General features: G+C 45.7%; 1 protein-coding gene across 4 annotated transcripts in view; it reads right to left on the reverse strand.

Annotated features, from left to right (window-relative positions):
• P2RX1 (purinergic receptor P2X 1) overlaps positions 1 to 24,182 on the reverse strand; it is a 997,156-nt gene that overhangs the window by 122,274 nt on the left and 850,700 nt on the right. For all 4 annotated transcript variants that reach the window (XM_085646926.1, XM_085646924.1, XM_085646927.1 and 1 more), the window contains one exon: positions 7,501 to 7,584. In XM_085646926.1, the coding sequence (XP_085503052.1) occupies positions 7,501 to 7,584 (84 nt within the window). The remainder of the gene's footprint in view (positions 1 to 7,500; positions 7,585 to 24,182) is intronic.

Genomic DNA, 24,182 nt, shown 5'->3' on the forward strand with positions numbered 1-24,182 from the left:
CCCCTAAATCCCAACTGTAAGTACCAACATTTTTCAGCGTTCTAATTTTGCTCTCATGGGCAAAGGCCTTCTTCAGGGTGAAGATCCCTTGTATAGTATGGTCCCGACCAAAATTGGATATTTTTCTATAAAAGCAATTTTTGTAAAAAGTAAAATGCACCTTCTGCTTTATCTGTAACACATTTGTTTTCTGCAAAGGAAACAATACACAAAAGTCATGTTCACTCCATTCTAAAAAACACCATCATATGTTTTCAGTTTTCCCATCTTAAATACACCTCTGTGTTCTACCCCTTATCTAACCCATAAATATATAAGAGTAGTCATGCCATTACATGTGCTAGGGCACCTGTGAGGTTTAGACACTATAATCCCAAGCCCCTTTAAAAATTTCCGGCCAGGTGTTCCCGTTTTTTTTTACTCCTTGGATGCATCGGAAGCACGGGAGATGTCCGACGCATCAGTGCTCATGTGCGTTGGATGGCTCCCGCACGTTCAACGCCATGGCACAGGGAATCACTCTGGTGCGAGCACCAGAGGTATACTCTTTACACCCCAAGAGCCTCGGGAGCTGGGGAAGAAATTCTCCAGCTCCCTAGGTCCCCCCCTGGTTTCCTTGACATGACGATCAGCGCGCAAGTCGCACTGACGTCATTTCAGTGAAACCGAAACTGAAATGAGCCAAGAGGCTCATTTCACTTTCGCTTTCTACTTGCTCAGGAGCCTATCTCAGCACCCTGAGGACGTGGAAAGTCAGGAGCGGTGTCGTTGGAAAGGAGAGAATTTCCAATCATACCACTCCCTAGTGGATTCCTGGTTTGGTATTGCCCCAGGACGGCGAACCCCAAGCAGGGATCCACCCACTAGGCACCAGGGGATAGGTAATTTTGATGTTGGCTCAATAGGGTTTGGGCCCTTGCCTGTCGGGGGTACTTGACCCACTCACGCGAGTGAGATACCATTTTTATCAGGAGACCTTGGAAAATGCTGGGTGGTAGGAAATTTGTGGATCCATGCAGATTCCAGAACTTTCCCACACAGAAATTTGAGAAAAAAAGTTATTTTTTTCAGCTAAATATGAGGTTTGCAGGGGATTCTGGGTAGGGGACTGTTGGGGGACCCACGCAAGCCATACAATGCTGGACTCCCCTGGGTGTCTAGTTTTTAGAAATGTGTGGGATTAGTAGGTTTCCCAAGATGGCCGCTGACCCTGGGGCCAGAAACTAATTGGGACCCCTTTGTAAAACCAGGTTGTTTTGTGACAGGTAATTTTGATGTCGCCTCAATAGGTTTTAGGCCCTTGCCTGTCGTGGGTACTTGACCCACCCACACAAGTGATGTACCATTTTTCTCGAAAGACTTTGGGGAATGCAGGGTGGGTGGAATTTTGTGGCTCCACACAGATTCCAGAACTTTCCACCACAGAAATGTGAGGAAAATGTGTTTTCTTTTTACAAATTTTGTGGTTTGCAAAGGATTCTGGGTAACAGAACCAGGTGAGAGCCAGACAAGTCACCCCATCCTGGATTCCCCTGGGTGTCTAGTTTAAAAAAATGTATAGGTTAGCTAGGTTTCACTAGGTTCCAGCAAAGCTAGGGTTCAAAATCCACAGCTCAGCACTTTGCAAAAAAAGGGTCCTTTTTCACTGTGAAAATGTGGTGTGTCCACGTTGCGTTTTGGGCCGTTTCCTTTCGCAGGCACTAGGCCAACCCACATAAGTGAGGTGCCATTTTTTCTCAGAAGACTTTGGTGAATGCGGGGTGAGTGGAATTTTGTGGATCCACGCAGATTCCAGAACTTTCCACCACAGAAATGTGAGGAAAATCTGGGATTTTTTGTTACAAATTTTGAGGTTTGCAAGGGATTCTGAGTAACAGAACCTCGTGAGAGCCAGACAAATCACCTCATCCTGGATTCCCCTGGGTGTCTAGTTTTCAAATATTTATTGGATTGCTAGGTTTCCCTAGGTTCCAGCAGAGCTAGGGTTCAAAATCCACAGCTAGGCACTTTGCAAAAAAAAAGGTCAGTTTTCACTGTGAAAATGTGGTGTGTCCACGTTGCGTTTTGGGCCGTTTCCTGTTGCGGGCACTAGACCCACCCATAGAAATGAGGTACCATTTTTCTCAGAAGACTTTGGGAAATGCGGGGTGGGTAGAATTTTGTGGATCCAGGCAGATTCCAGAACTTTCCACCACAGACATATGAGGAAAATGTTTTTGTTTTACAAAGTTTGAGGTTTGCAAGGGATTCTGGGTAACGGAACCTGGTGAGAGCCAGACAAGCCACCCTATCCCGGATTTCCCTGGGTGTCTAGTTTTCAAAAATGTATAGGTTTGCTAGGTTTCCCTAGGTGCCGGCAGAGCTAGGGTTCAATATCTACAGCTAGGCACTTTGCAAAAAAGGGTCCATTTTCACTGTGTAAATGTGGTGTGTCCACGTTGAATTTTGGGCCGTTACCTGTCGCAGGCACTAGGCCTACCCACAGAAATGAGGTACCATTTTTCTCGGAAGACTTTGGGAAATATGGGGTGGGTGGAATTTTGTGGATCCACGCAGATTCCAGAACTTTCACCACAGAAATGGGAGGCAAATGTGTTTTTTGGGCAAATTTGTAGGTTTGCAATGGATTATGGGTAACAGAACCTGGTGAGAGCCAGTCAAGACACCCTATCCTGGATTCCCCTGGGTGTCTAGTTTTTAAAAATGTACAGATTTGCTAGGTTTCCCTAGGTGCCGTCACAGCTAGGGTTAAAAATCTACAGCTAGGCACTGTGCAAAAAAAGGGTCCGTTTTCACTCTGAAAATGTGGTGTGTCCACGTTGCGTTTTGGGCCGTTTCCTGTCACGGGCACTAGGCCTACCCACAGAAGTGAGGTACCATTTGTTTTCAAAGACTTTGGGGAACGCGGGGTGGGGGGAATTTTGTGGATTCACGCAGACTCCAGATCTTTCCATCACAGAAATGTGAGGAAAATGTGTTTTTTTGGAAAAAGTTTTAGGTTTGCAAGGGATTCTGGGTAATAGAACCTGGTGAGAGCCAGTCAAGTCACCCCATCCTGGATTCCCCTGGGTATCTAGTTTTTAAAAATGTATAGATTTGCTAGGTTTCCCTAGGTGCTGTCAGAGCTAGGGTTCAAAATCTACAGCTAGGCACTGTGCAAAAAAAGGGTCAGTTTTCAGTGGAAAAATAAAGTGTGTCCACGTTGCGTTTTGTGCTGTTTCCTGTCGCCGGCACTTGGCCTACCAACACAAGTGAGGTACCATTTTTATCAGTAGACTTAGAGTAACACAGAATTGTACAGCAACTGTTATTACCTATTGACTTTCGATGCATTCCTGCCTTCCAAATGAAAGACAATGAGTAAAAAGAAGTCATTTTGAAAAATGACCTATAATTCTCATGCTAGTATAGGTATTCACAATTTCGGAAATGTGCAAATATCTACTGTTTCTAAACTCTATATTTTGTTCCAATTTCAGAAATACATAGGTGTCTTTCATACCGAGTTTTCCATGTATATATTTTCCTAAATTAATTGCAATATTCCTGGTACATAATAAAAAACCATTGCAAGACACTGCTCAGTTATTGGCTCTGGGTTCGTTGGGTTCTTGGTGAACCTACAAGTCCTATATATCCCCACAACCAGAAAGGTCCAGCGGATGTAACGGTATATTTCTTTCAAACAGCTGTAATAATTGGAAGAGGTTACAGGTGAAAATGTTGACACAAATGGCTGTTTTTTTCAACTAATTTTCAATTTTTCCTATAATCAACTGTTAGTTTCTATAAAGAAACCTTGAAGGATCTACACAAATGACCCCTTGCTGAATTCAGAATTTTGTCTACTATTTTTCTAAAAGGTATAGCTTCCCAGGATCCATTATTGCTTTGATACCCATTTCTACAATTAAGTGGAAGATGGTTGAAAGCACAAAAAATAGCGAAAATAGGCTATGTCCCAGAAAAATGCCAAAACTGTGTAAAAAATGTTGGTTTTCTGACAAAAGTCTGCTTGTCTCTGAAGTTTGAGAAAATTGTGATTTCAGCACCACAACCCCTTTGTTGATACCATTTGCAGGGGAAAACCCGGACGCTTTTATCCGTAGCACCTTTTTCCCCCAAAAAAACAAAGTTAGCCATATTTTGCCTAATTACTGGGTCCCCTCCAGGGGAATACACAAACCCTGGGTTCCTTTTGAATCCCCGTGATGTTGGAAGAAAAGGACACAAATTTGGCATGGATACCTTATGTGGTCAAAACGTTACAGGGGCCTAAGCGCGAACTACCCCAAATAGCCAAAAAAAGACTTTAGCACAGTGGGGGAAAAGGCCTAGCAGCGAATGGGTTAAAAACAAAACTTAGAGCGTATGATGCCAATGTTCTTACCAGAGTTTCACAAGTAATTTTCTAGACCCGGAACCGTCGTGGGAATGCCGCCTTACTGTCACACTCTATGTAGGGAAGCACAAATTCAACTTTTATATTAAATCCAAGTGTAATTTAGCAGTAATTCCCAATTTGGATCTTATTTTTTCAATAGAGTGACCCCATTCGTCTTCATCTTGAATAACACGTGAAATTGTTTTCTAGTCATCCTAATAGTTCTATTTAGGCATGCTCGACTTACAATAAATTTTGAAATTCAAAGGCCTTGCCACGACCCCTCCGTCATTTAAAGCCTGGAGGTGGTATAATGTCATTTGTACCAAAGGGAGACTTCCTTTTCCTATCCTCTCCCCTGTTTGGCCCCCACCACTGAAAGATGTAACGCGGCACCCCCATTGTTCCCAGCTTACTTCATCCAAGAACGGCGTTCGTCTATTATCCTCATCTTGGGTCCTCCGACGATGCCTCATTCCTGCTGGGAGATCCTTTTAGCCAGTTTACCCTTGGTCTCCTGACCGCATCCTGTTTCGGGTAATACACCGGTGAACAACTAGACCCCCTAGTGTTGCAGAAGCTTCAGTCAATTGCGGCGGCCATATTGGAATTCCAGCAATATTTGTACTTCATGGACTCACACACATCTAATCCCGGGTGTTTTAAGTTATGGCAGCCATATTGGTCCCCCTACATTACCTATTTCCTAAAGGTGTGATCATTCTATACTCGGAAGATATTTTTCAAAACAAAAGTCTGTTTGGAGATTAACAAGACATTCAGTTTTACTACTACCAACCCTTCCCCTTGATTATGGCAAGGGAATTTTAGATTGTATTTAATCTCACATTTATCCTTAATGATCCCTTCTCCTCTGTGATCACGGGGAGCTAGTTTCAATTGGTTATACACTACGGATTATTGTTATTTACCCCTATATTCTCATTTCCTCCTGTCATGTATGTTTTTTCTACCTTATGATTAATATCAAGGATTTAGAATCATTCAGACCTCTCTTACTCTTGACTTAAGGGTTCATTATAACATATAATTGGTACCAACGGATAGAACCATTTAGACCTTGACTGCTGCTATTTAGTCTATTCACCTATCTCTGTTCTCTTAGCAAAAGAAAGTTTTAAGTGTCAGTGATTGTTGATGGAATGTATGGTCTATCAATCACCGTCCATTCAAGATTATTGTCTGTGTGACCCATTTCTTTATAGTGGGTCATGAGTATAGTGTTGGACCTACCGCACCGTATGTTGCTCATATGTTCCAGTATGCGAACCTTCACACAGCGGGTAGTCATGCCCATATATTGTAGGCCACAGGGGCATCTCAACAGATATATAACATTTTCTGAATTACATGCGGTGTGATTCCTCAGTTCTTATTGCTCCCGTAGACCAATAGCTACACTTTCCCCATTCATCGTAAGTGGACATGCTCCACAGTAGCCGCATGCATAATGATCAGTAACAGGGGGTACCTTCCAAGGGTTCTCCCTCCATATGTCTACTGGTCTTGGGGTCCTAGGTCTTGTATGGACCACCATATCTTTAATGCTTGCACTTATTAGGATGACTAGAAAACAATTTCACGTGTTATTCAAGATGAAGACAAATGGGGTCACTCTATTGAAAAAATAAGATCCGAATTGGGAATTACTGCTAAATTACATTTGGATCTAATATAGAAGTTGAACTTGTGCTTCCTTACATAGAGTGTGACAATAAGGCGGCGTTCCCAAGACGGTCCCGGGTTTAGAGAATTACTTGTGGAACTCGGGTAAGAACTTTGGCATCATACGCTCTAAGTTTGTTTTTTTTAAACAGAAACACATGGCCGGAAATTTTTGAAGGGGCTCGGGATTGTAGTGTCCGTAAACCTCACAGGTGTCCTAGCACATGTAATGGCATGACTACTCTTATGTTTTTATGGGTTAGATATGGGGTACAACACAGAGGCGCATATAATGGTGTTTTTTGGAATGAAACAAACATGACTTTTGTGTTTTGTCTCCTTTGCAGAAAAGGGATGTGTTACAGTTGAAGCAGAAGGGGCATTTTACCTTTTACTAAAATTGCTTTAATAGAAAAAGATCAAATTTTGGTCAGGACCATACTATACAAGGGATCTTCACCCTGAAGAAGGCCTTTGACCCATGAGGTCAAAATTAGAAGGCTGAAACATGTTGGTACTTGCAGTGAGGATTTAGGGGCAGTTACCCTTCCTTCATATCCCCAGATCGCACTATTTTTACCCCTGTGAAGGGGAACCAAGAATAAAGGTATTGCAATGGTATCTCCTTAGACAGTTTAACTTTCCTGTTTTTCTGCACTAGAGATCCCTTCTTTAGGGAATACTCTTACCTTTCACAAACTTTCCTTTCTTTTTCTCCCTCACCCTAAAATAACAACACTCCGCCCAGTGAGTTGGTCTGCGCCTGGACGTTTGCAGCGGCTCTATGATGAAGCATGGCACTGAATAGTGGGTTAGGGCAGTACTAAAAAATCTTTTGATTTTCCCTCTGTTTTGTTTCTCCTTAGTTGACTATCTCCACACAGTGGATAGGGCAGGAACAGAAAATTTTCAACCAAAGTTGGGTTAACGTCCCTGGCCCTTTTATTAGTCCTTGTCTCTTTTTTGTGAGTTTAGATATTTGAAGGGGTTAGGGAAGTCTCATTCCCTAGTCTCTTTTTTGTGGTTTTTTAAAATGACAGGAAGTGTAAGCTAGTCGAAGAAGAATGGCATAAGGTAATATCAAGATTAGGTAGTTTTAGCTTTTGCCAGCCTCAGCATTTAGCAGTGCTGATAGCGGTTTTCTACGCAAAATCTATTCCCTTGCCTCAACATATGCCCCTTAAAATAAGACATTTTTAAAGCTTCTAAAAAAAAATCAAAAAATATGGTTTTCCTCGATTTTGAAACTTGCTGCACAGATATTTTATTTTTCTTCTTTACAATAGATTTTTTGGTCATGATGTAGCACTACATCGAAACACAGACAACACTGTGCCTAATCCGCCAGCCACTTGACCCTTTCCACGGACAAAAAATAAGGTATTTCCCAAATTGTTAAATTAACAGCACAACATTTTGGTTGTTTTTACCTCTTTCTGAGCATTTTTGCCTTTCTTCTTTTTTTTTCTTTTTGAGATAATGTGTTGGTACATTAATTCACAAACAAAGGTGGCCTGGGCATAAACATAAAGAAGAAAGATTGTAAATTAAAGGTAATACACCATTTATTCATGCAGCTTACATATTTGTTTTGTATCAGAAAAGATATCACACCAATAGGAAAAGTAACACATGATTATGATACAGTAATAAACAGAATCCAGGTGTTTTTTAAAACTTTATCATGCAAACCCCAACCAGGGATATACATTTGTGTAAAATTGTGGTTTCCAAAGCAGTTTGATAGAGCTCAGTTCATAGTTCTGGACTGTGATATGATGGGCTGCAACACAGGACACTAGGTCACAAGAGTCAGGTCCTGGCTGGAGAAAACTTTCACAGTTCCTTTTATACCTGATCTACAATACATACAATATAAAAAATTTGTATCCTTCAGCTTGCACATATTTTACAATTTTAGATCCTACACCCAACCATTTGTACACTAAATCTAAATATAACACTTGACATATTTTTTCTTTTAAGGAATCCACTTTAAGTTAATTTTTTCAACCCACGATAGTCTATATACTTTTGAATTTCCATGAATTTACATACCACTCTGTTTCATGGATGGAGCTCTAATACTGCGAGGTGGCTCCTTTGCTAATGCCATCTTAAAGATTTTTGGGACCCTGGGCCTGAAATGTTTTAGGGGCCCCTCTATAGAACAACTGTGAATTTATCACTCAAGTTCAACTAATTCAAGCCCGCATAATGCCAAAGAATATTGAATTACATGTTCAACTTTGAGCAAAGAGGGCATACAAAAACAGATGAAACATCAAACTCTGGAGCTTTCACCTTCCAAAAATGAAAAAAGAAAGTATGAACATGCATTCATAAATCTATTACATTTTGCACGTGGATCTAGACTTCTTTCTCGTGCAACAATTATTTTATGTGGAATTTAGTGTCTGCCAAGGCTGTACCTCCCATTGTAGAAAATAAATGATGGAGGTGACTTGGTTGTTGTTTAATGGCTTGGCTAATAGTATTAAAATAAAGCTTTAAATGGTGGATATTTGCAATCACAAACATATTGCCCTACGCCTCTGCGTTCGAGCAACAACAGTAAATGCTAAGTCAAGGTTCCCACAATTTTTTTTAATTCCGTAGGAAATATGATACACATCTTAACACAGACAGAAGCCAAGTGGATATGTAGGCTAATATCTGTCTCTCTGGGATTAAACACAAATCACGAGGTTCATCACTTCCTATAAATTGGACAGCCTTTCCGCATTAGTGAGTATGAGAATCCCCCCTTTTTCTGACGAATATCTGTGGGGCTGACTCTTCTTTTCTAACTGCATAAGAATGAATAATACACACAGAATAACCAAGAGTGTATAACTGAATGGGCTGGGAACAACGGTTTGGATCTTGGACTGACACATTTCTCACATTCTTAGGTATAAGTTCATCTGCCTTCAGTCTTTATTGTTATTTATTAAAAAGATATAAATGTTGATCTCTATCATGATGAAATATATAAATAAGGTTGCTTTGATTAAATGTCTCATATTGTTGACATGTGATACTGATCACCTCTAATGTTTCATTATGGTATGTAATCCAATTGGAAGTGAACAGGTCGATGCATCCATTAACAACATGGTGAGATTACGTTAAGTTAGTAATGGCAAGTTCAGTATAATTGGGTCATGGGTCGCTTGGTCACACAAACTTCTTTGTTGGTGGCATAAATAATAGTATTAATACTGCATATCCTTTCAATTTGGATTGAGTCAGTCGATATGTCCACAGAAGAACGAAGAGTGTTAGACACTGATCTCTAATAAACCCTTTAAATTCATTTGTAGTATTTCTGATATTTATAGTATGTGAGGGACACAACCCATTTTTTGAACATCATTCAAGAAAGTGATATTAAATGGGACACAGACACTCTTTTTTGCACCATCGATGTAACATCATTATATACCTCCATTCCACATGATCTCGGCATGGAAGCCATTGCATTTTTTCTGTTACAATCATTTACACCTGACGATCATAAAGTATTCTTACTTGAATTACTTCATTTTACACTTTACCATAGCTATTTTTTTCACAACAACAGGTTTTACCTGCAACTGAACGGCACATCTATGGGCAATTGTGCAGCTCCCAGCTACGCACAATTGTTCATGCATAAATTTGAGCTTGATCATATCATCAACAACGATCAATGGAAATCACACACTTTATTATTTTTACGTTACATCGATGACATTTCTTTAATTTGGAAAGGTTGTGAACAACCATTAATTGAAGCGATTGATGTTCTGAATGGGATAAATGAACGTCTGAAGTTCACTTTCAATATTCACAAAGACACCATCAACTACTTGGATGTATTATTGTACATCAAGGACGATCGGATTGAAACCACTCTATATAGAAAGAACACAGACTTGTTACATTTTTCTAGTTTCCATCAGCCATCTCTGAAACAACATCTACCGTACTCTCAATTCTTAAGAGTCAAAAGGATTATCTCTGAACCTTCTCAATTGGCACAACAAAACCTAGCCATGGAGAAACGTTTTATTGATCGAGGATATCCTAAAGAAACCTTGCTTACCTCTTTTGAAAGAGTCAAACTCAAATCCAGATCACAACTATTGAAAATCAGCGACAGCAAGAAGTCGACATCTAGATCAGTTATGGTAACCAAATTCTCCACTGAGAGCTTTAACATTAAGAAAGTAATTTTGAGACACTGGCCAATGCTACAGATCGAACCTGATTTCAAAGACATTTTTGTGGAAAGACCTCTTTTCGCATACGAAAGAAGTAAGAATTTGATGGAACTTTTGCGTTTTCACCCGTCCCGAGATCCAGTTTCACCCCACAAAGGTACCATACCCTGTCATAATTGCGGACATTGCAACAGTATTATCAAGGGTAATGTGACCCAACATCCCAAACAAGGGACGAAAATCAATTTACATGTCACAGCGACTTGTGATTCCAAAAATCTGATATACATGCTCAAATGCCCGTGTGGCCTTGTTTACATAGGTAAAACTGAGAGGAAAATCAAAGTTCGCTTGACCGAACACAAAAGTAACATTCGCAACAAGAACACAAAATCGACTGTAGCAATGCACTTTCTTGCTAAAAATCACAACATCAGCCAATTGAGATTTTTGGTATGTGAAACTGTACCCATCAAAGAAGGCAGAGACAACCGGAAATTCCTTCTCCAGAGAGAAACTGCATGGATTTATAAAATGAATGCTTTGGCACCACACGGACTCAATGACCGTGTTGAACTTAGCTGTTTTTTGTAATCATTGTTCTGTGTGTCCTGTCCCCTTGAATCTTCATTTCAGGCTTATTCGACTCATTCTATCTTTTTTACCTCACGCTATTCACATCATTTTCTATCTTTCACTTTGTTATGTTATGTTATGTTATTAATTTTTTTGTATAGCGCAACGGTTACTCAAAAAGAGAATCCCGGCGCTTTAGGTAAGGTGAACAAATTACAAGATAACACAACACAGAGAAAACAATTCAAAAATCCACAAAAGAAACGAGGCAACACGCAAACCTATTGAGAAAACAGCCAGGTTTTGAGGCCTTTCCTAAAACCAAGAAGAGTAGTCGCCCCCCGCAAAGCAAGCGGTAAGGCATTCCACATCTGTGGGGCCAGCAAACTAAAGGAGCGGCCCCCTAGGCGAGCCCTCTTCACACGCGGAACAACCGCAAGTCGTAAAGATTCCGACCTCAACGCACGAGTGGGATGGTAAAAAAAGAGTATTTTTTGCAGGTGTTTAGCTCCCACCTCATGGAGAGCCTTATAGGCCAAGGTCAGAGCCTTAAAGGCAATCCGTTTGCGGATGGGTAGCCAGTGTAGCGTCACCAACAGCCCAGCGGCGCTGATGCGTCTACTTAGGCCAAAAATGGCCCTGACCGCCGCATTCTGTGCCACTTGAAGCCTCTACAACAGATACTCTGGCAGGCCCAGGTACAGGCTGTTGGCATAATCCAACCTGGAGCCTATCAGGGCCTGCACCGTCAACCTCCTGTGCTCCTCGGACAGGAGGGGCAGAAACTTCCGCAGCATTTTTAGCAGACCGAAACAAGTGCCGGTTACCCCAAGAATCTGGGCTTTCATCGTCAGCCCCTTGTCCATCTTAACCCCCAGGTTTTTAGCCATGGGAGAAGAACCGGACGGAGGGAACATGTCGATGGGCCACCAGGCCTGCCAGCTGGGCTCCGCGTCACAACCAAAAAAGAGAACCTCTGATTTGTCCGAATTGCACTTGAGGCTGTGCAGTTGGAACCATGCAAATACAGCCCCAAGGCAATTCTGGATACTCTCTCCGTCAAAGTCAACACCCCTCTCACATGAGAAGAGGAGCTGAGTGTCGTCGGCATACGACACGATCCGGGCACCAAAAGACTCCGCCACCGCCGCCAAAGGGGACATATAGATATTAAAGAGGGTCGGGCTCAGTATAGAGCCCTGAGGGACCCCGACTCCCAACGGCGGCATTACAGCGGAATCAGATGATGTCCAGATCGTTTGCCGGCGGCCGGCCAAGAAGGAAGAAAACCATTTGAGCACCGTCCCCCGCAGGCCAATCTCAAAGAGTCTTGCGAGCAGGCCCTCATGGGGGACGGTGTCAAAGGCCGCCGACAGGTCCAACAACACCAGCATGACTTTGCCCCCGGAATCCAGCACCCCTTTGATGGTTTCCGAAACCTCAAGGAGCGCGGTCTCGGTACTGCGGTTTGAGCGGAAGCCTGACTGGGAATCGTGCAAGATCTCATGAGACTCCAAAAAATTGGAGAGCACCGACTGAACGTGCTTTTCCAAGATTTTTACGAAAGCCGGCAGCAGCGAGATAGGCCTGTAATTGGCTGGGACTTTCGGGTCAAGTCCCGGCTTTTTAAGCAACGGGATAACCATTGCCTGCTTCCATGATGGCGGCACCTCTCCTGAACTCAACGAAAGGTTGAGAAGAGGGTGGGCCAGCGGATTAACCACTTCCGCCAGTTTACCCAGAAGCTTAGCTGGGCAGGGGTCAAGCGGAGACCCAGATTTTAAATTGCCCATGAGCGCAAGGGAGGCGGAAGCTGGCAAAGATGGAAACTCAGCCAATATGGCGCCCTGCATGACTGGAGGGGACATACCCGCCTCCTGCACCGGCAGCGTGACCGATCCACGCGGAGGAAAGGAGTCCTGGATAAGCTGGATCTTGCCTGTAAAAAAGCTCGCCAGATCTGCTGCCCAGGATTCTACAGGGCCCTCTTCCGAGGCGATAGTCCGAGATGAAATGAATTCTCGGACGATGGTAAAAATCTCCTTACTGGAGTTCGAAGCTGCTTCAATTCTCCCCGCAAAATAGGCTTTCTTTTCGAGGCGGATATCGCGGTGGTAAGCTTTGACCACAGCCTTATAGGCAGACCTGTCCTTGCTGTCATAATGTGCCCGCCAGGCCCTTTCGGCTACCTTGCACTGCTGCCGCGTAGCCCGCAGAGCCGTGGTAAACCAAGGGGCCGAGACCCGCTTAGATGTCGAGCGGGGGGGCAGAACAGGGGCCAGGTCATCCAGCCTCTCCATCAGCCACTTTTGCAGGGCCTCCAAGTCGCTTTCTAACTCGCCAGAAAGAGGGCAAGGGTGAGTCGCGGCAGCCTGGGCCAGCATCTATGGGGTCACCCTGCTAAATGCTCTACAGGCTCGTCCCCTCTGCTGAGAGACAAGGTTCGACGCCCTAAGCTTGCCATTGATAGCAAATTTGGCAAGCCAATGATCCGACCACAGGACCGGGAGGATCTCTTTCACAACCAGCGGGGAAGTCGAGAAGACCTGGTCTAGGGTATGCCCCTTCTCGTGGGTCGGACCCAATAGATGTGGGGTCAGGCCCAGCGGCGTCATAGCCTCCAAGAGCTTAATAGCGGCGGGGTCCGATGGATCATCCATCCGGATGTTAAAGTCCCCAGCCACTAAGCAGTGTTCTGCTCTCAGGGCTAGACCCGCCATCGCCACATCGAGGTCAGCAAAGAACGTCCCAAGCGGACCGGGGGGGCGGTAGACTAGCAGTCCCTTCACTGATTGGTGCGGTGCTAGCGTGATAGAAAAAGCCAGCGATTCTGAGCCGTGAATGTCCTCAGAAGGCAAGATGGTACAAGGTGTGCCCTTTTTTACCACCAATGCGACCCCGCCACCCCTGCCCTTTGCTCTGTCCTTCCTGAAGATATCAAAATCAGGCGGGATGGCCATAGCCACATCGGGATTAGACGCTTCACCCCACCAAGTCTCCGTCAACATAAGACAGAGAGGCCTCTCAGTCTCAAGGAGCTCAAAAATGTGTTGCGCATGGCAGCTAGCCGACCTGGTGTTTAACAGCATGCAGGCATACTCAACCCCCGCGATGTCCGTAGGCGGGGTAGATGACAGCACCCGGGTAGGATGCCAGCCACAACCTGGACATCGCCATCTGCCCCTATGGCGGGCCGGGAAGACAGTGCGGCAGCAGCTCTCCCTGATATGGAAGGAGCGCAGCTCCAAGGAGGAGTACCGCATCGGAAGGGCGCTCAGAGAGCTCAGATCCCGTGACCAGGGCCCCACCCGCCGCCAAGACGCCTCCGGGACGCGGACGGGCGCAGACGGGCAGGACTCTGGCTTGACTCCGGCGCGAGTCAGGCGCCACCGCTGCGCGTCACCGCTGCGCGGGCCAGGCAAGCTTTAAATAGGAGCTCACCTGAACTCCCGCAGAGCGCTAGAACGCTCAGGCAAGTGGCGCGTGATTCCGAAGTCCCCCCCCAAGATGGCGACCGGCGCCACAAGCAGGCAACCAGAAGGTGAGACAATCCGTCCAGACTTTCTCCTCCTTGGTCATTAGTTATAGTTATAGCTTCATTGTTTTTTTCAAATCACAATTTCTTTCAATTCACAATTTTGTCGTTATCCTCTCCTGTATGTCACACTTTAGCTTCCACTCTTTTGGTTTGATTATTTTTTCACTTCATATATTGCCCTCTGACTCTGATCTCCATTGTTTTTTCAACTCCGTTTAACAACTTTTTTTAGTCTCAATTTGTTATTGTTCTTGTTTTAACATCATTGCATCTCTTCAACATGGCCGCCATATCTTGCTTTTACCTCTTTATCATCTTGTCACCTCACATTCAGTCCTCCCCTTTGACCTGTATGGTTTTTTCAACACCGTGTAATTTAATCTTATTTTTCCTAGCTCTAATTTTGCCAACAGTCAGTGTACATTGTTCTTGCATCGATATAATTTCATTTCCACTCCCGCGACACATCACTCCAACATGGCCGCTATATCGGTTCTCGATATTAGCAGCCTTCTTCTATTTTCCACTAACCAATACACCCATTGAAGTTTGCTGCATGCACACATGCTGACTGCTCCTGCACGCGGAAACTCTGACTATCCTGGTTTGCACGTCCAGAGAAGAGACTGTGGCACACTTCCTATTTGAATGTAAGGAGTATGCTCACCCAAGAAGCAGATGGCTAAAGCATTTGTGTCGCTTGTCGGGAACCAGGCATCATGTTGAAGCATTGCGCATTTTAATGTCGGATTCCCGCCCTTTTTATGCTTGTGTTCTGGCAAAATTTTTATCATGGGCATGGGCCATTAGAAGTAAAAGGCTAAAAACACTTGTTCAATCCTTTTTTAATATTTTGATGTATTTATTTACTTTTACTGAAAAGGTATATTTTTAGATGAACTTATAATCAAATTTCTTTGTAAATTTTTAAATTGTGATGCTTTTATGATAATTTTTATCGAAATAAAGCCTTTTTGACTTGACTTGACGTACTGAGGTTCTGTTTGTCAACTCTTTTTATGTTTGGGGACACCGCTGGTTACACTCGGTTATAATCTTTTCAGCCACGGTACTTTACTTAAACCTCCACTTCTCGGCACCTTTTTCGTTTATCCTTGATTCTGACCTTCACATCCGTTACTTTATGTCTTTTTACTGGCACACTTTATTACCTTGTTTTCTCGTTTCCGTTCGGTTACGGGCATATACTCACGGCCTTTCTGGTCTCAGGCGGTGTTATAATTATCATTTCTATACAAAACAGGTGGACACATCTCTCCATTTTGTATCTTTATAGGACTACTCCTGATGAAGGGTAGATTAATACCCGAAATGCATTGAGAATACTTACAAGTCCCTGGTTCTATTGGATTCATCCATTTTGGCAAATTGCAAATCTCGTGAATGTAACGAGGATTAAAACATTGATGAATGACTTCTCAATAAATATTTGAGTTGAAAACTTTTCGAAAACCTTGATTATCTTTTGCAACTTTTTTGCCCTTTCGGCTGTGCTATATGGGGGACACTACTCAATCCGATTAGTGCATCATTCGCGCATTTTCCAATATGAGACAGTTTTTTATCCCAATCAAAAAGAGGAATGAGTTAGCGAACATAGAGAGAGTAGCATTAACATGTATCATCGATTCATTGGAAAACCACTTCACTACATGCTATTGTGACCTTGTTTGGTGAGTGCATATACATTTACTTGGGAGTCCCATTATTAGTTATAAATAGAAATCATTTTAGTTTACAACAATGTCAATATAGTTGAGGCATGGTGATTTGAATTTTTTAGAATGAATGTAATGACATGCATCATGAATTAAACATTCAAAGATGGCGGCCATTTACGAAGGTTACCAGTATTCAGATCGATCACACACTGCGCAGGTGCTAATAATTAACTGGGCTTTAAAATGCTGGTGGGAACGGAGCGCGAATCCTTGAACCCACACGCATACACATGCTATCGTTTATCATGAATACGGTAAGAGCATGGGCCAAAACTGATTTTTCCATGTGCTTGGTTATGGGTTAAGAATCCAGCATTCTGGGTCTACGTTAGTGGATCTTATTAGAACTAACTTATCTTTTAGAGAAGATTGGAACGGGGATAGAACATTTCTAAAGAGATAAGGTATATGCTTACACAGCAATAAGAGGTACATTGTTTGATAACTTTGCTTGGAAATCACTGCTGACAATATACTCAGGTAGATACATAAGAAAAGTACAGTTCAAGTAACAGGTTTCTTATCAACTTGATTTTAGAGCTCAATGCACTAAATAATAAATCAAGGTACATTACAATGTTGAATTGGTTCACACTGCTGAAGTTATGTTATCATAAATCATGACATCAGCAAAATGATTTTTGAGTAATTGATACAACCAGTTGTGTCTCAGTAATTTTATAATGAATAAGGGAATTGTCTTTTTGGCATATTGATAGGACCATTTCTTGGAGGTTCTGTAGACCTTTTCTGAAGAGAAGGAAACTTTGTGGTAAAAGACACCTAGATTGAATTGAATCCACGTTATAAAAATGCAGATTATCTGTGCAAAGGAAGGAGAAAGAGCTTGAGTGTTTAATCCTCTAGTACCACCATATTTAGAAATTATGTGAACCAACTCACATCACACTAGCCTCACATGTTAGGAAATTATGTTGTTGTTAAAAAAGTGGAATAATCGAAAAATGGGTTGCACATAAACTTCGAATATCTTGAAAAAGTTTTACAAAGTTTGTGAAAAATGGTTTAGAGACCAAACAATATGTAATTGTGTGACTTGTGTATCAAAAATCTGGTTTAAATGAAATATCTTTTAATTATGAATGTATTGTTTGTATTTTTGTAGCCCTGAAGAAGTCTCTTGTGAAGAGACGAAATGCGTTGGCTACATGAGAAATCTGATTTTAAGAAGATATGAATAAAGGAACATTTTGAAAAAAATGAAGAACATGCAAATTAAATTGTGCATCCCATGTCTTGTGTGGTAAATGTCCATAAAGGAAAAATCGTGTGTGCTGATAATTTTTGTGCAACAGTATTATGGAGTCATACTCCTGTTAGGAAGATTAGGAGGCTGTTCTTCCAGATCAGAGAACCATAAAAGCTTGACTAGATTCACTAAATATGATAGGTGCGATCTTTTTTGCCTCAGCCTCACTATTTGTAAATCACTTTTCTAGGTAGACAGTGATATTCAATGGGAGGGTACAGGAAAAAGGGAGGGACAGGCAGTTGAAGAGAGCATTATAGTAATAGCACTACAGTAAGGGAGATGAAGGGGAAAGAAAAAGGAGGCTAAAGATAGAGAAAATGTTGAGAGATATGCAAGGGAGGGAGGGATGTAAGATAATGAGAGAAAAGTGACACAGCCATGTAGAAAGTTACAGAGAGGTAGAAAGAAGAAAGGTAGGTAAAGAAAGAGAAGCAAAGGAACAGGTAATGCTTCAGAGTGAGGTAGATAGGTTCAAAGAGTGGCAAAGGTGGTGTACACTGAGAGGTATATTCACAAGAACCTGTGATAACTACCGCAAGAGTAGCGTAACGCAACTTTCAATATCGCAGCCCATCGCGGGAAAATAACCCCGTGACAATGTGGGATTCACAACGAGGCGGTAGCATGGGATAGTCTGCCGAAACCGCGGACTATGTCTGATATAAAACCACATTGATGGAGATGAAAACACAAACCACAACACAAAAAAACCTGCGATGGGCCAAAGCGCAAAGGGGACATCAGCGATAAGCAGCGCCAGGCATGCAACACACACCTGGCAGGTGGGAAAAACTCCATAAAAGCAGATAAAACACCCACACACAAACTGACCTACACCCAAGCACCATGGAGGCAGCCGGAGCAGGCGTAGAGGACGAGCACAACCCCACAAGCACCCCGGACGACCAGCTTGGGACCTCGGGGACAGGGAAGGGCAAGGACAAGAAGATGAGGAAGACGAAGTTCAGTCTGCAGGCGAACAGGATCATAGTCACGGAGGTGATGGCACACCATCAACAACTCTTTGTCACCTCCAATGTGTCACTGGGCTCCAAAACTGCAATATGGGGGGACATCGTCGACAAGGTGAATGCCGTCGGAGAGCACAAGAGGATAATAGACGAGGTCAAGAGGCGAGGGAATGACATCAAGCGGAAGACCAAGGATAAACTCTCCGCCAACCAGAAGGCAGCAACGCAGACTGGAGGTGGGGGCCTAGCGCCACAGCTGGAGCTGGATGACATGGAGGAGCTGGTATCGACAGTCATCAGTGTGGAGAGTGTGGGCGGAGTCGGGGGACCGGACAGTGCTCGACAGGACACAACACAACCGCAACAGGGTGAGTGACCACCAGGTACTGGGGGGACAGGTGGAGATGGGCACAATGGCACATATGCACAATCAAGCAGAGCACAGTGCGCACCCACAATGACTCTGGGTCATCGCGCAGGTCTACAGACTGTCAGAATGTACAATGCCATGCTGTCTGAATGTCAAGCCTGTACCATGCAGCTACACACATGTGGACACATTGTAATACACCATCTCCCCATCACATCGCAGGGGCACCGTCAACACCTCCTGCAGAGCAGTCCCAGCCACTCTTCACGGATGACGAGGAGGACAACGCCAGCATCGATGCCCAAACCATCCAAGACATCATTGACCTCATCCGTCACTCACCTCCAGGCTCAGGGCAGCCCAGATACATCGAAGAGACCCCACCCACCACCCAAACCACCCAGCAGGAAGCACCCACAGCCCCGGCACCCTCCCAAGACCTCCAGGAACAACACATGGCCTTCCAACGCTGTGTGCTGGAGTGCCAGATGGAGGCTGCTGAGCAGGTGCGGGTGGGCTTCGGCATCATGGCTGCCAAACTGGACGCAATCTTTGGGTGTCTATGTCCGCCCCATGGTCTTCAACGAGCCCTGACTGACATCGCTGGAGCCATGACTCTGAGAGAAGAACACCTGTCCACTCAGAGTGGCTCCAGCGAAGCCAGCCGTGAGCTGGCACACATACGGAGGCTCATGGAGGACATGGTGCGGATGGAGACGGAAAGGATGGCAGCCACTGCTGCACATCAACGAAATGTAGCTGGGATCTATCATGCCCTACTGACCTCCACCATGGCATTGCCACCACAAGGCGTGGAGCTGATAAATGCTGCTGCGCCCACACCATCCACATCCCATCCCCGCCCCATGATGTGCAGTGCTTCCCAGTGTGGCAGCCGGATCCACTCAGGCCCCTGATGTGTCAGTTGCACACAGTGTGGCAGCCAGATCCACTCAGGCCCCTGATGTGTCAGTGGCACACAGTGCGGCAGCTGGTTCTGCAACACCCACAGGTGGGGCAGGGCACACACCCGGGGACGAGGACGTGAATAGGACTGTGGTTAGAAGGACCAGGCACTAGCATTCATCTCCGCCACCTGACCTGTGTCTGCTTGGTCCCGCACATGGCCTCATGATCTTCCACTGACCCACAATACACTCCGATGCACTCACCTTGGACAGCGACATGGACTGCCACTTCCGGATTGATGCCCAATGACACGGCGACCAGGCTGTGGACTGTACCCTTCCCTTCAGCAAGACTTATCATCCCCAAATGGACTTTGGCTGGCCCTCCACGGGCCCATATTGTGTAGTGTGCTGGCCATTGCCCTGAACCGCTCCAGCTGCATAACTGCACTGGATGTGCAATAAACATCCATTGACGCATTGCTGTGTCATGTCTATCATCAGTCATGTAAGCATGTGTGGATGAATTTAGGGACACACGCATCACTCACTTCCTTGTACGGACATGGACTGAATCATGCCTAGAGCCCACGTGTCATTGTGGCAAGCCCTGCGCTGGTCCCACGTACGGCAGGCCAGACCACTCCACTTGTGCTCCGAGGGGGAGCCCTCATTGCTACCCGGCGCAGGTGTACTCGCTGGTGGTGTGCAGCTCACTGATCTAGTTGTCAGCATGTTACAACCACTCCCTGAGGCCTGGTTTGCACGCACACCACACCCATCCGGCACAGGCGTCACAGGCCATGTGACTCCACCAACATAAGGGGCTGACGATGTCACATTCTCCTCTGCCCGTGGTGACTGGATGATGGACGCCACGGTTCCCAATCATAAAGGGCACAAGAGTGTTGCGCACAGGGTTAGTGGGATCCCAGGCCTGCGTACGGCATGGGCCGACCACCACGTGGCGCTTGCTGGGGTTGCACAGGGTTACTCGCACCCGGCGCATTGCAGCAGGCACAGGCACCCTACCACTGGACGGTGACTTTAGGTGCACTAAGTCAGTGGCACCTTAAGCTGCTGAGCGGGTGGGCACCCTGCGATGATGCCCCGTCCCAGTGGTCCGGGCATCTCAGGTTTTGTGTGCCCTGCTGGACCACAGTGTAGGCCAGAGCCAGCGGGCAGCACGGGCCTACCGCCACGTGGCCTCGCTTCCGGGTCACAGACTTAGGGGCACCCATTGGGCTGATCGGTTGTGCAAAAGACACATAATGGATGTACTTAATGCTGAACAAAGCACAACTGAGCGGGTGTTCAGCCTGCGATGTTGCCGGGTGTACTGGTATATCCTCAGCCATGGAGTATTCAAGACCCAGCAACACACGTGAGACCTGGTGGCCTGCGGATGTGGCTGCATGGTGTGGAGGTTGCCATGTCCGCAGGCCCCGGGCTTGTGGCTTGCAGCGGCACGTGGTGGGACATCCAGTCTACACGCCAGTGGCGGAAGCTGAGAAGTGAGGCCTGGGTGTGCATGGGCGGGCATGCTCCGTGGGCGGAGGGGGCCTTTGTGATGCCTCTGCCTGGGTGTGCATAGGTGGGCAGGTGCTGTTGTCTTGTGCGAGTGTGTGTACTGTGCCAGTCATGTATCTGGACTCTGTTTCAGATGACGGCTCTGACTCAGATGTGTGACCTAATGGACTGCACTACATGCCGGTAAGTGGTTGGAAACACACCGGTGGCAGCAGATGAGCCGTGTGGCCTGGGTGTGCAGGGGCGTCTCTCTCTCTCTCTCTCTCTCTCTCTCCCTCTCTTCTTCTCTCTCTCTCTCTCTCTCTCTCTCTCTCTCCCACTCTTCTTCTCTTTCTCTCTCTCCCTCTCTTCTTCTCTCTCTGTCCCCCCTTCTCTTCTTCTCTCTCTCTCTCTCTCTCCCCCTTCTTCTCTCTCTCTCTCTCTCTCTCCCTCTCTTCTTCTCTCTCTCTTCCCCTCTCTTCTTCTCTCTCTATTTTCCCCTCTTCTTTCTCTCTCTCTCTCTCTCCTTCGTTCTCTCTCTCTATTTGTGCAGGACACACCTTCTCATCATGTTTTTTGTCTTGCAGGCTGTGACTTACGGACTGTTCCGCGGGGAGCCGCCATGTGTCTTCATTTGATTTCAGTGTTCATTTTAATAAAGTTTCTTTTGTTGCTTCGGAGGTGAATGTGTGATGCTCATTTCTGTGTCGACACATGCATTTCAACTGTTGTGATTGTGCGAAATCATGCAGAATAATTTGTACGTTTTTGTGTAGCTGATGTGGCATGTCTTTGTTGGGGGGGGATGCCAGGGAGGGGTGGTCCGGGGGGTGGTGTCGGTGGGTGTTGTGGCCCTCTTGGGTGTCTGGGCCGCATGATGTGTGGCTCCATGGCATCTGTTGCACTTCCAATGTGGCCCTGGGCTGGTCTCCCTTTTGTGGTGCTGGCTGCCGTCTGGCTTAACACCAGGTCAGAGCAGGTGTAGATTTCCTGGTGCTAACGCGCCTTATCTCCGGTTTTGTGTTTTTATCGCCGATGTGTCTGGTGGTTGAGAATGTTGAAGTGTGGTGTTGTCGCGGCTTTTGGCACGGGAACGCCTACTCTGCATCTCATTAGCGATAGTTGCGGGGATCCTCTGTGGAGATGTTTTATGCGGCTGCTATCACGGGTAAACTGGTGCTGTGGGCTGTTAGCATCAGCTTGTGAATGGGGAGGTACATTTATCATGACTTTGGCTTTGATAAAGTGCCGTTAATTCATCGATAGCTCCTTGTGAATATGGCCTTGAGTAGTCATGTAGAGAGACAGCTAAGTTAGAAAGAGATGTGCATTACAGAAACATAGAGACAGTCAGAAAGAGAGGTGAGGTAGTGTGAGAAAAGAATATAGAGGGGGAGAATAGAAGCGGTATGAAAAGACTTTTAAACAGGGTAATGAGGGAAAGAGAAATGTAGAGAAATGGAGTGAGGGGCAGTATGTCAATCAATCAAGTGACTTGTAAAGCGCGACTACTCGCCTGTAAGAGTCTCAAGGTGCTGAGCTGGATGGCGGCCAGGGCAAGTTGGGTGGAGCGGAGGTCTCTGGTGGGTGCATGGAATGAGAGGAGGTGGTTGAGGTAGACAGGTCCTGTGTCGTGTAGGGCTTTGTAGGTGTGTGTGAGGAGCTTGAAGCTGACTCTTTTGTTGAGTGGGAGCCAGTGGAGGTCTCTCAGGTGCCTGGTGAAGTGGCTGTGGCGCGGGATTTTGAGGATGTGTCTGGTGGAGGCATTCTGGATGCTTGTCAAGTTTCTTGAGGAGTTTCTGGGTGATGCCGGCGTAGAGTGCTTGCTGTAGATGAGTCTGCTGCTGATGAGTGCGCGGGTGACCGTCCTTCTGGACTCAAAGATCTTTTGGAGTAGGCGTAGTGTGTGGAAACTGGGTGATGAGACGGTGTTGATCTGGCAGTTCATGGTGAGCGAGGAATCCAATATGATGCCGAGATTATGTGCGTGATCTGTAGGGGTGGGGGGAGGTTCAAGATCTGCAGGTCACCAGGAGTCGTCCCAAGCAGAGGGGGTGGAGCTGCATATGGGGACCTTGGTCTTCTCTGAGTTTAGCTTGAGGCAGCTGTCCTTAATCCAGGCGGCAACAGTCTTCATACTGTCATGGAAATTGCTCTTAGCGACTGGGTTCGTTGGTGAGGGAGAGGATCAGCTGGGTGTCATCGGCATAGTAGACTTTGTTGAGTCCGTGCTTCCTGACGATGGCTGCGAGTGGGCCATGTAGATGTTGAAAAGTTTGGGGCTCAGGGATGACCTCTGAGGCACTCCGCAGCTGATTTCTGTAGGTTCTGAGTGGAACGGTGGTAGCCTGACTCTCTCTGTTCTGGCCGTTGTAGAAGGGTCAGATCCATTCCAGGGCATTTTCGCGGATGCCGGCGTTGTGGAGTCTTGTGCTTAGGATGCGGTGGTAGACAGTGTCGAAGGCAGCCGAAAGGTCCAGGAGAATGAGGGCGGTAGTTTCGCCACAGTCTCTGTACTCTGATTGGTTCAGAAGCTGGATTGAGAGCGGTCCAATGTGGTTTGCATCGATAAACTCTGAAAGTTAGGCGTTGATTGCCTTCTCGATTACCTTGGCTGGAAAGAAAAGCAGAAAGATGGGTCTGAAGTTCTTGAGGTCCTTTGCGTCGGCAGAGAGTTTCTTCAGCAAGGGGTTGATCTCTGCGTGATTCCAGTCTTCCAGGAATGTGGCGGAGTTTATGGAGCAGTTGATGTTTGGGGACGATGGAGTTGCTGGCTCTGTTGAAGATATGGTGCGGGCAGGGGTCCGAGGGTGATCCTTAGTTGATTTCTCCAGTGCCATCGCCATTTAACAGTGTATTAGCGGCCTGGAGCCAGTCCTTGCTGGCCGGAGAGGTTCCTCCTAACCTCGGTAATCTCTCCCTGCCACGGAGCGGAGGCGATAAGTTCCCGCAAGAGAGGAGCGCAGTAGATGCAGGAGGATTGCGGCCGGGCCCGTGACACGGATCTGACGCCTGAG

This window comes from Triturus cristatus, chromosome 3_2, assembly GCF_964204655.1.
Source record: "Triturus cristatus chromosome 3_2, aTriCri1.1, whole genome shotgun sequence".
Classification (NCBI taxonomy): domain Eukaryota; kingdom Metazoa; phylum Chordata; class Amphibia; order Caudata; family Salamandridae; genus Triturus; species Triturus cristatus.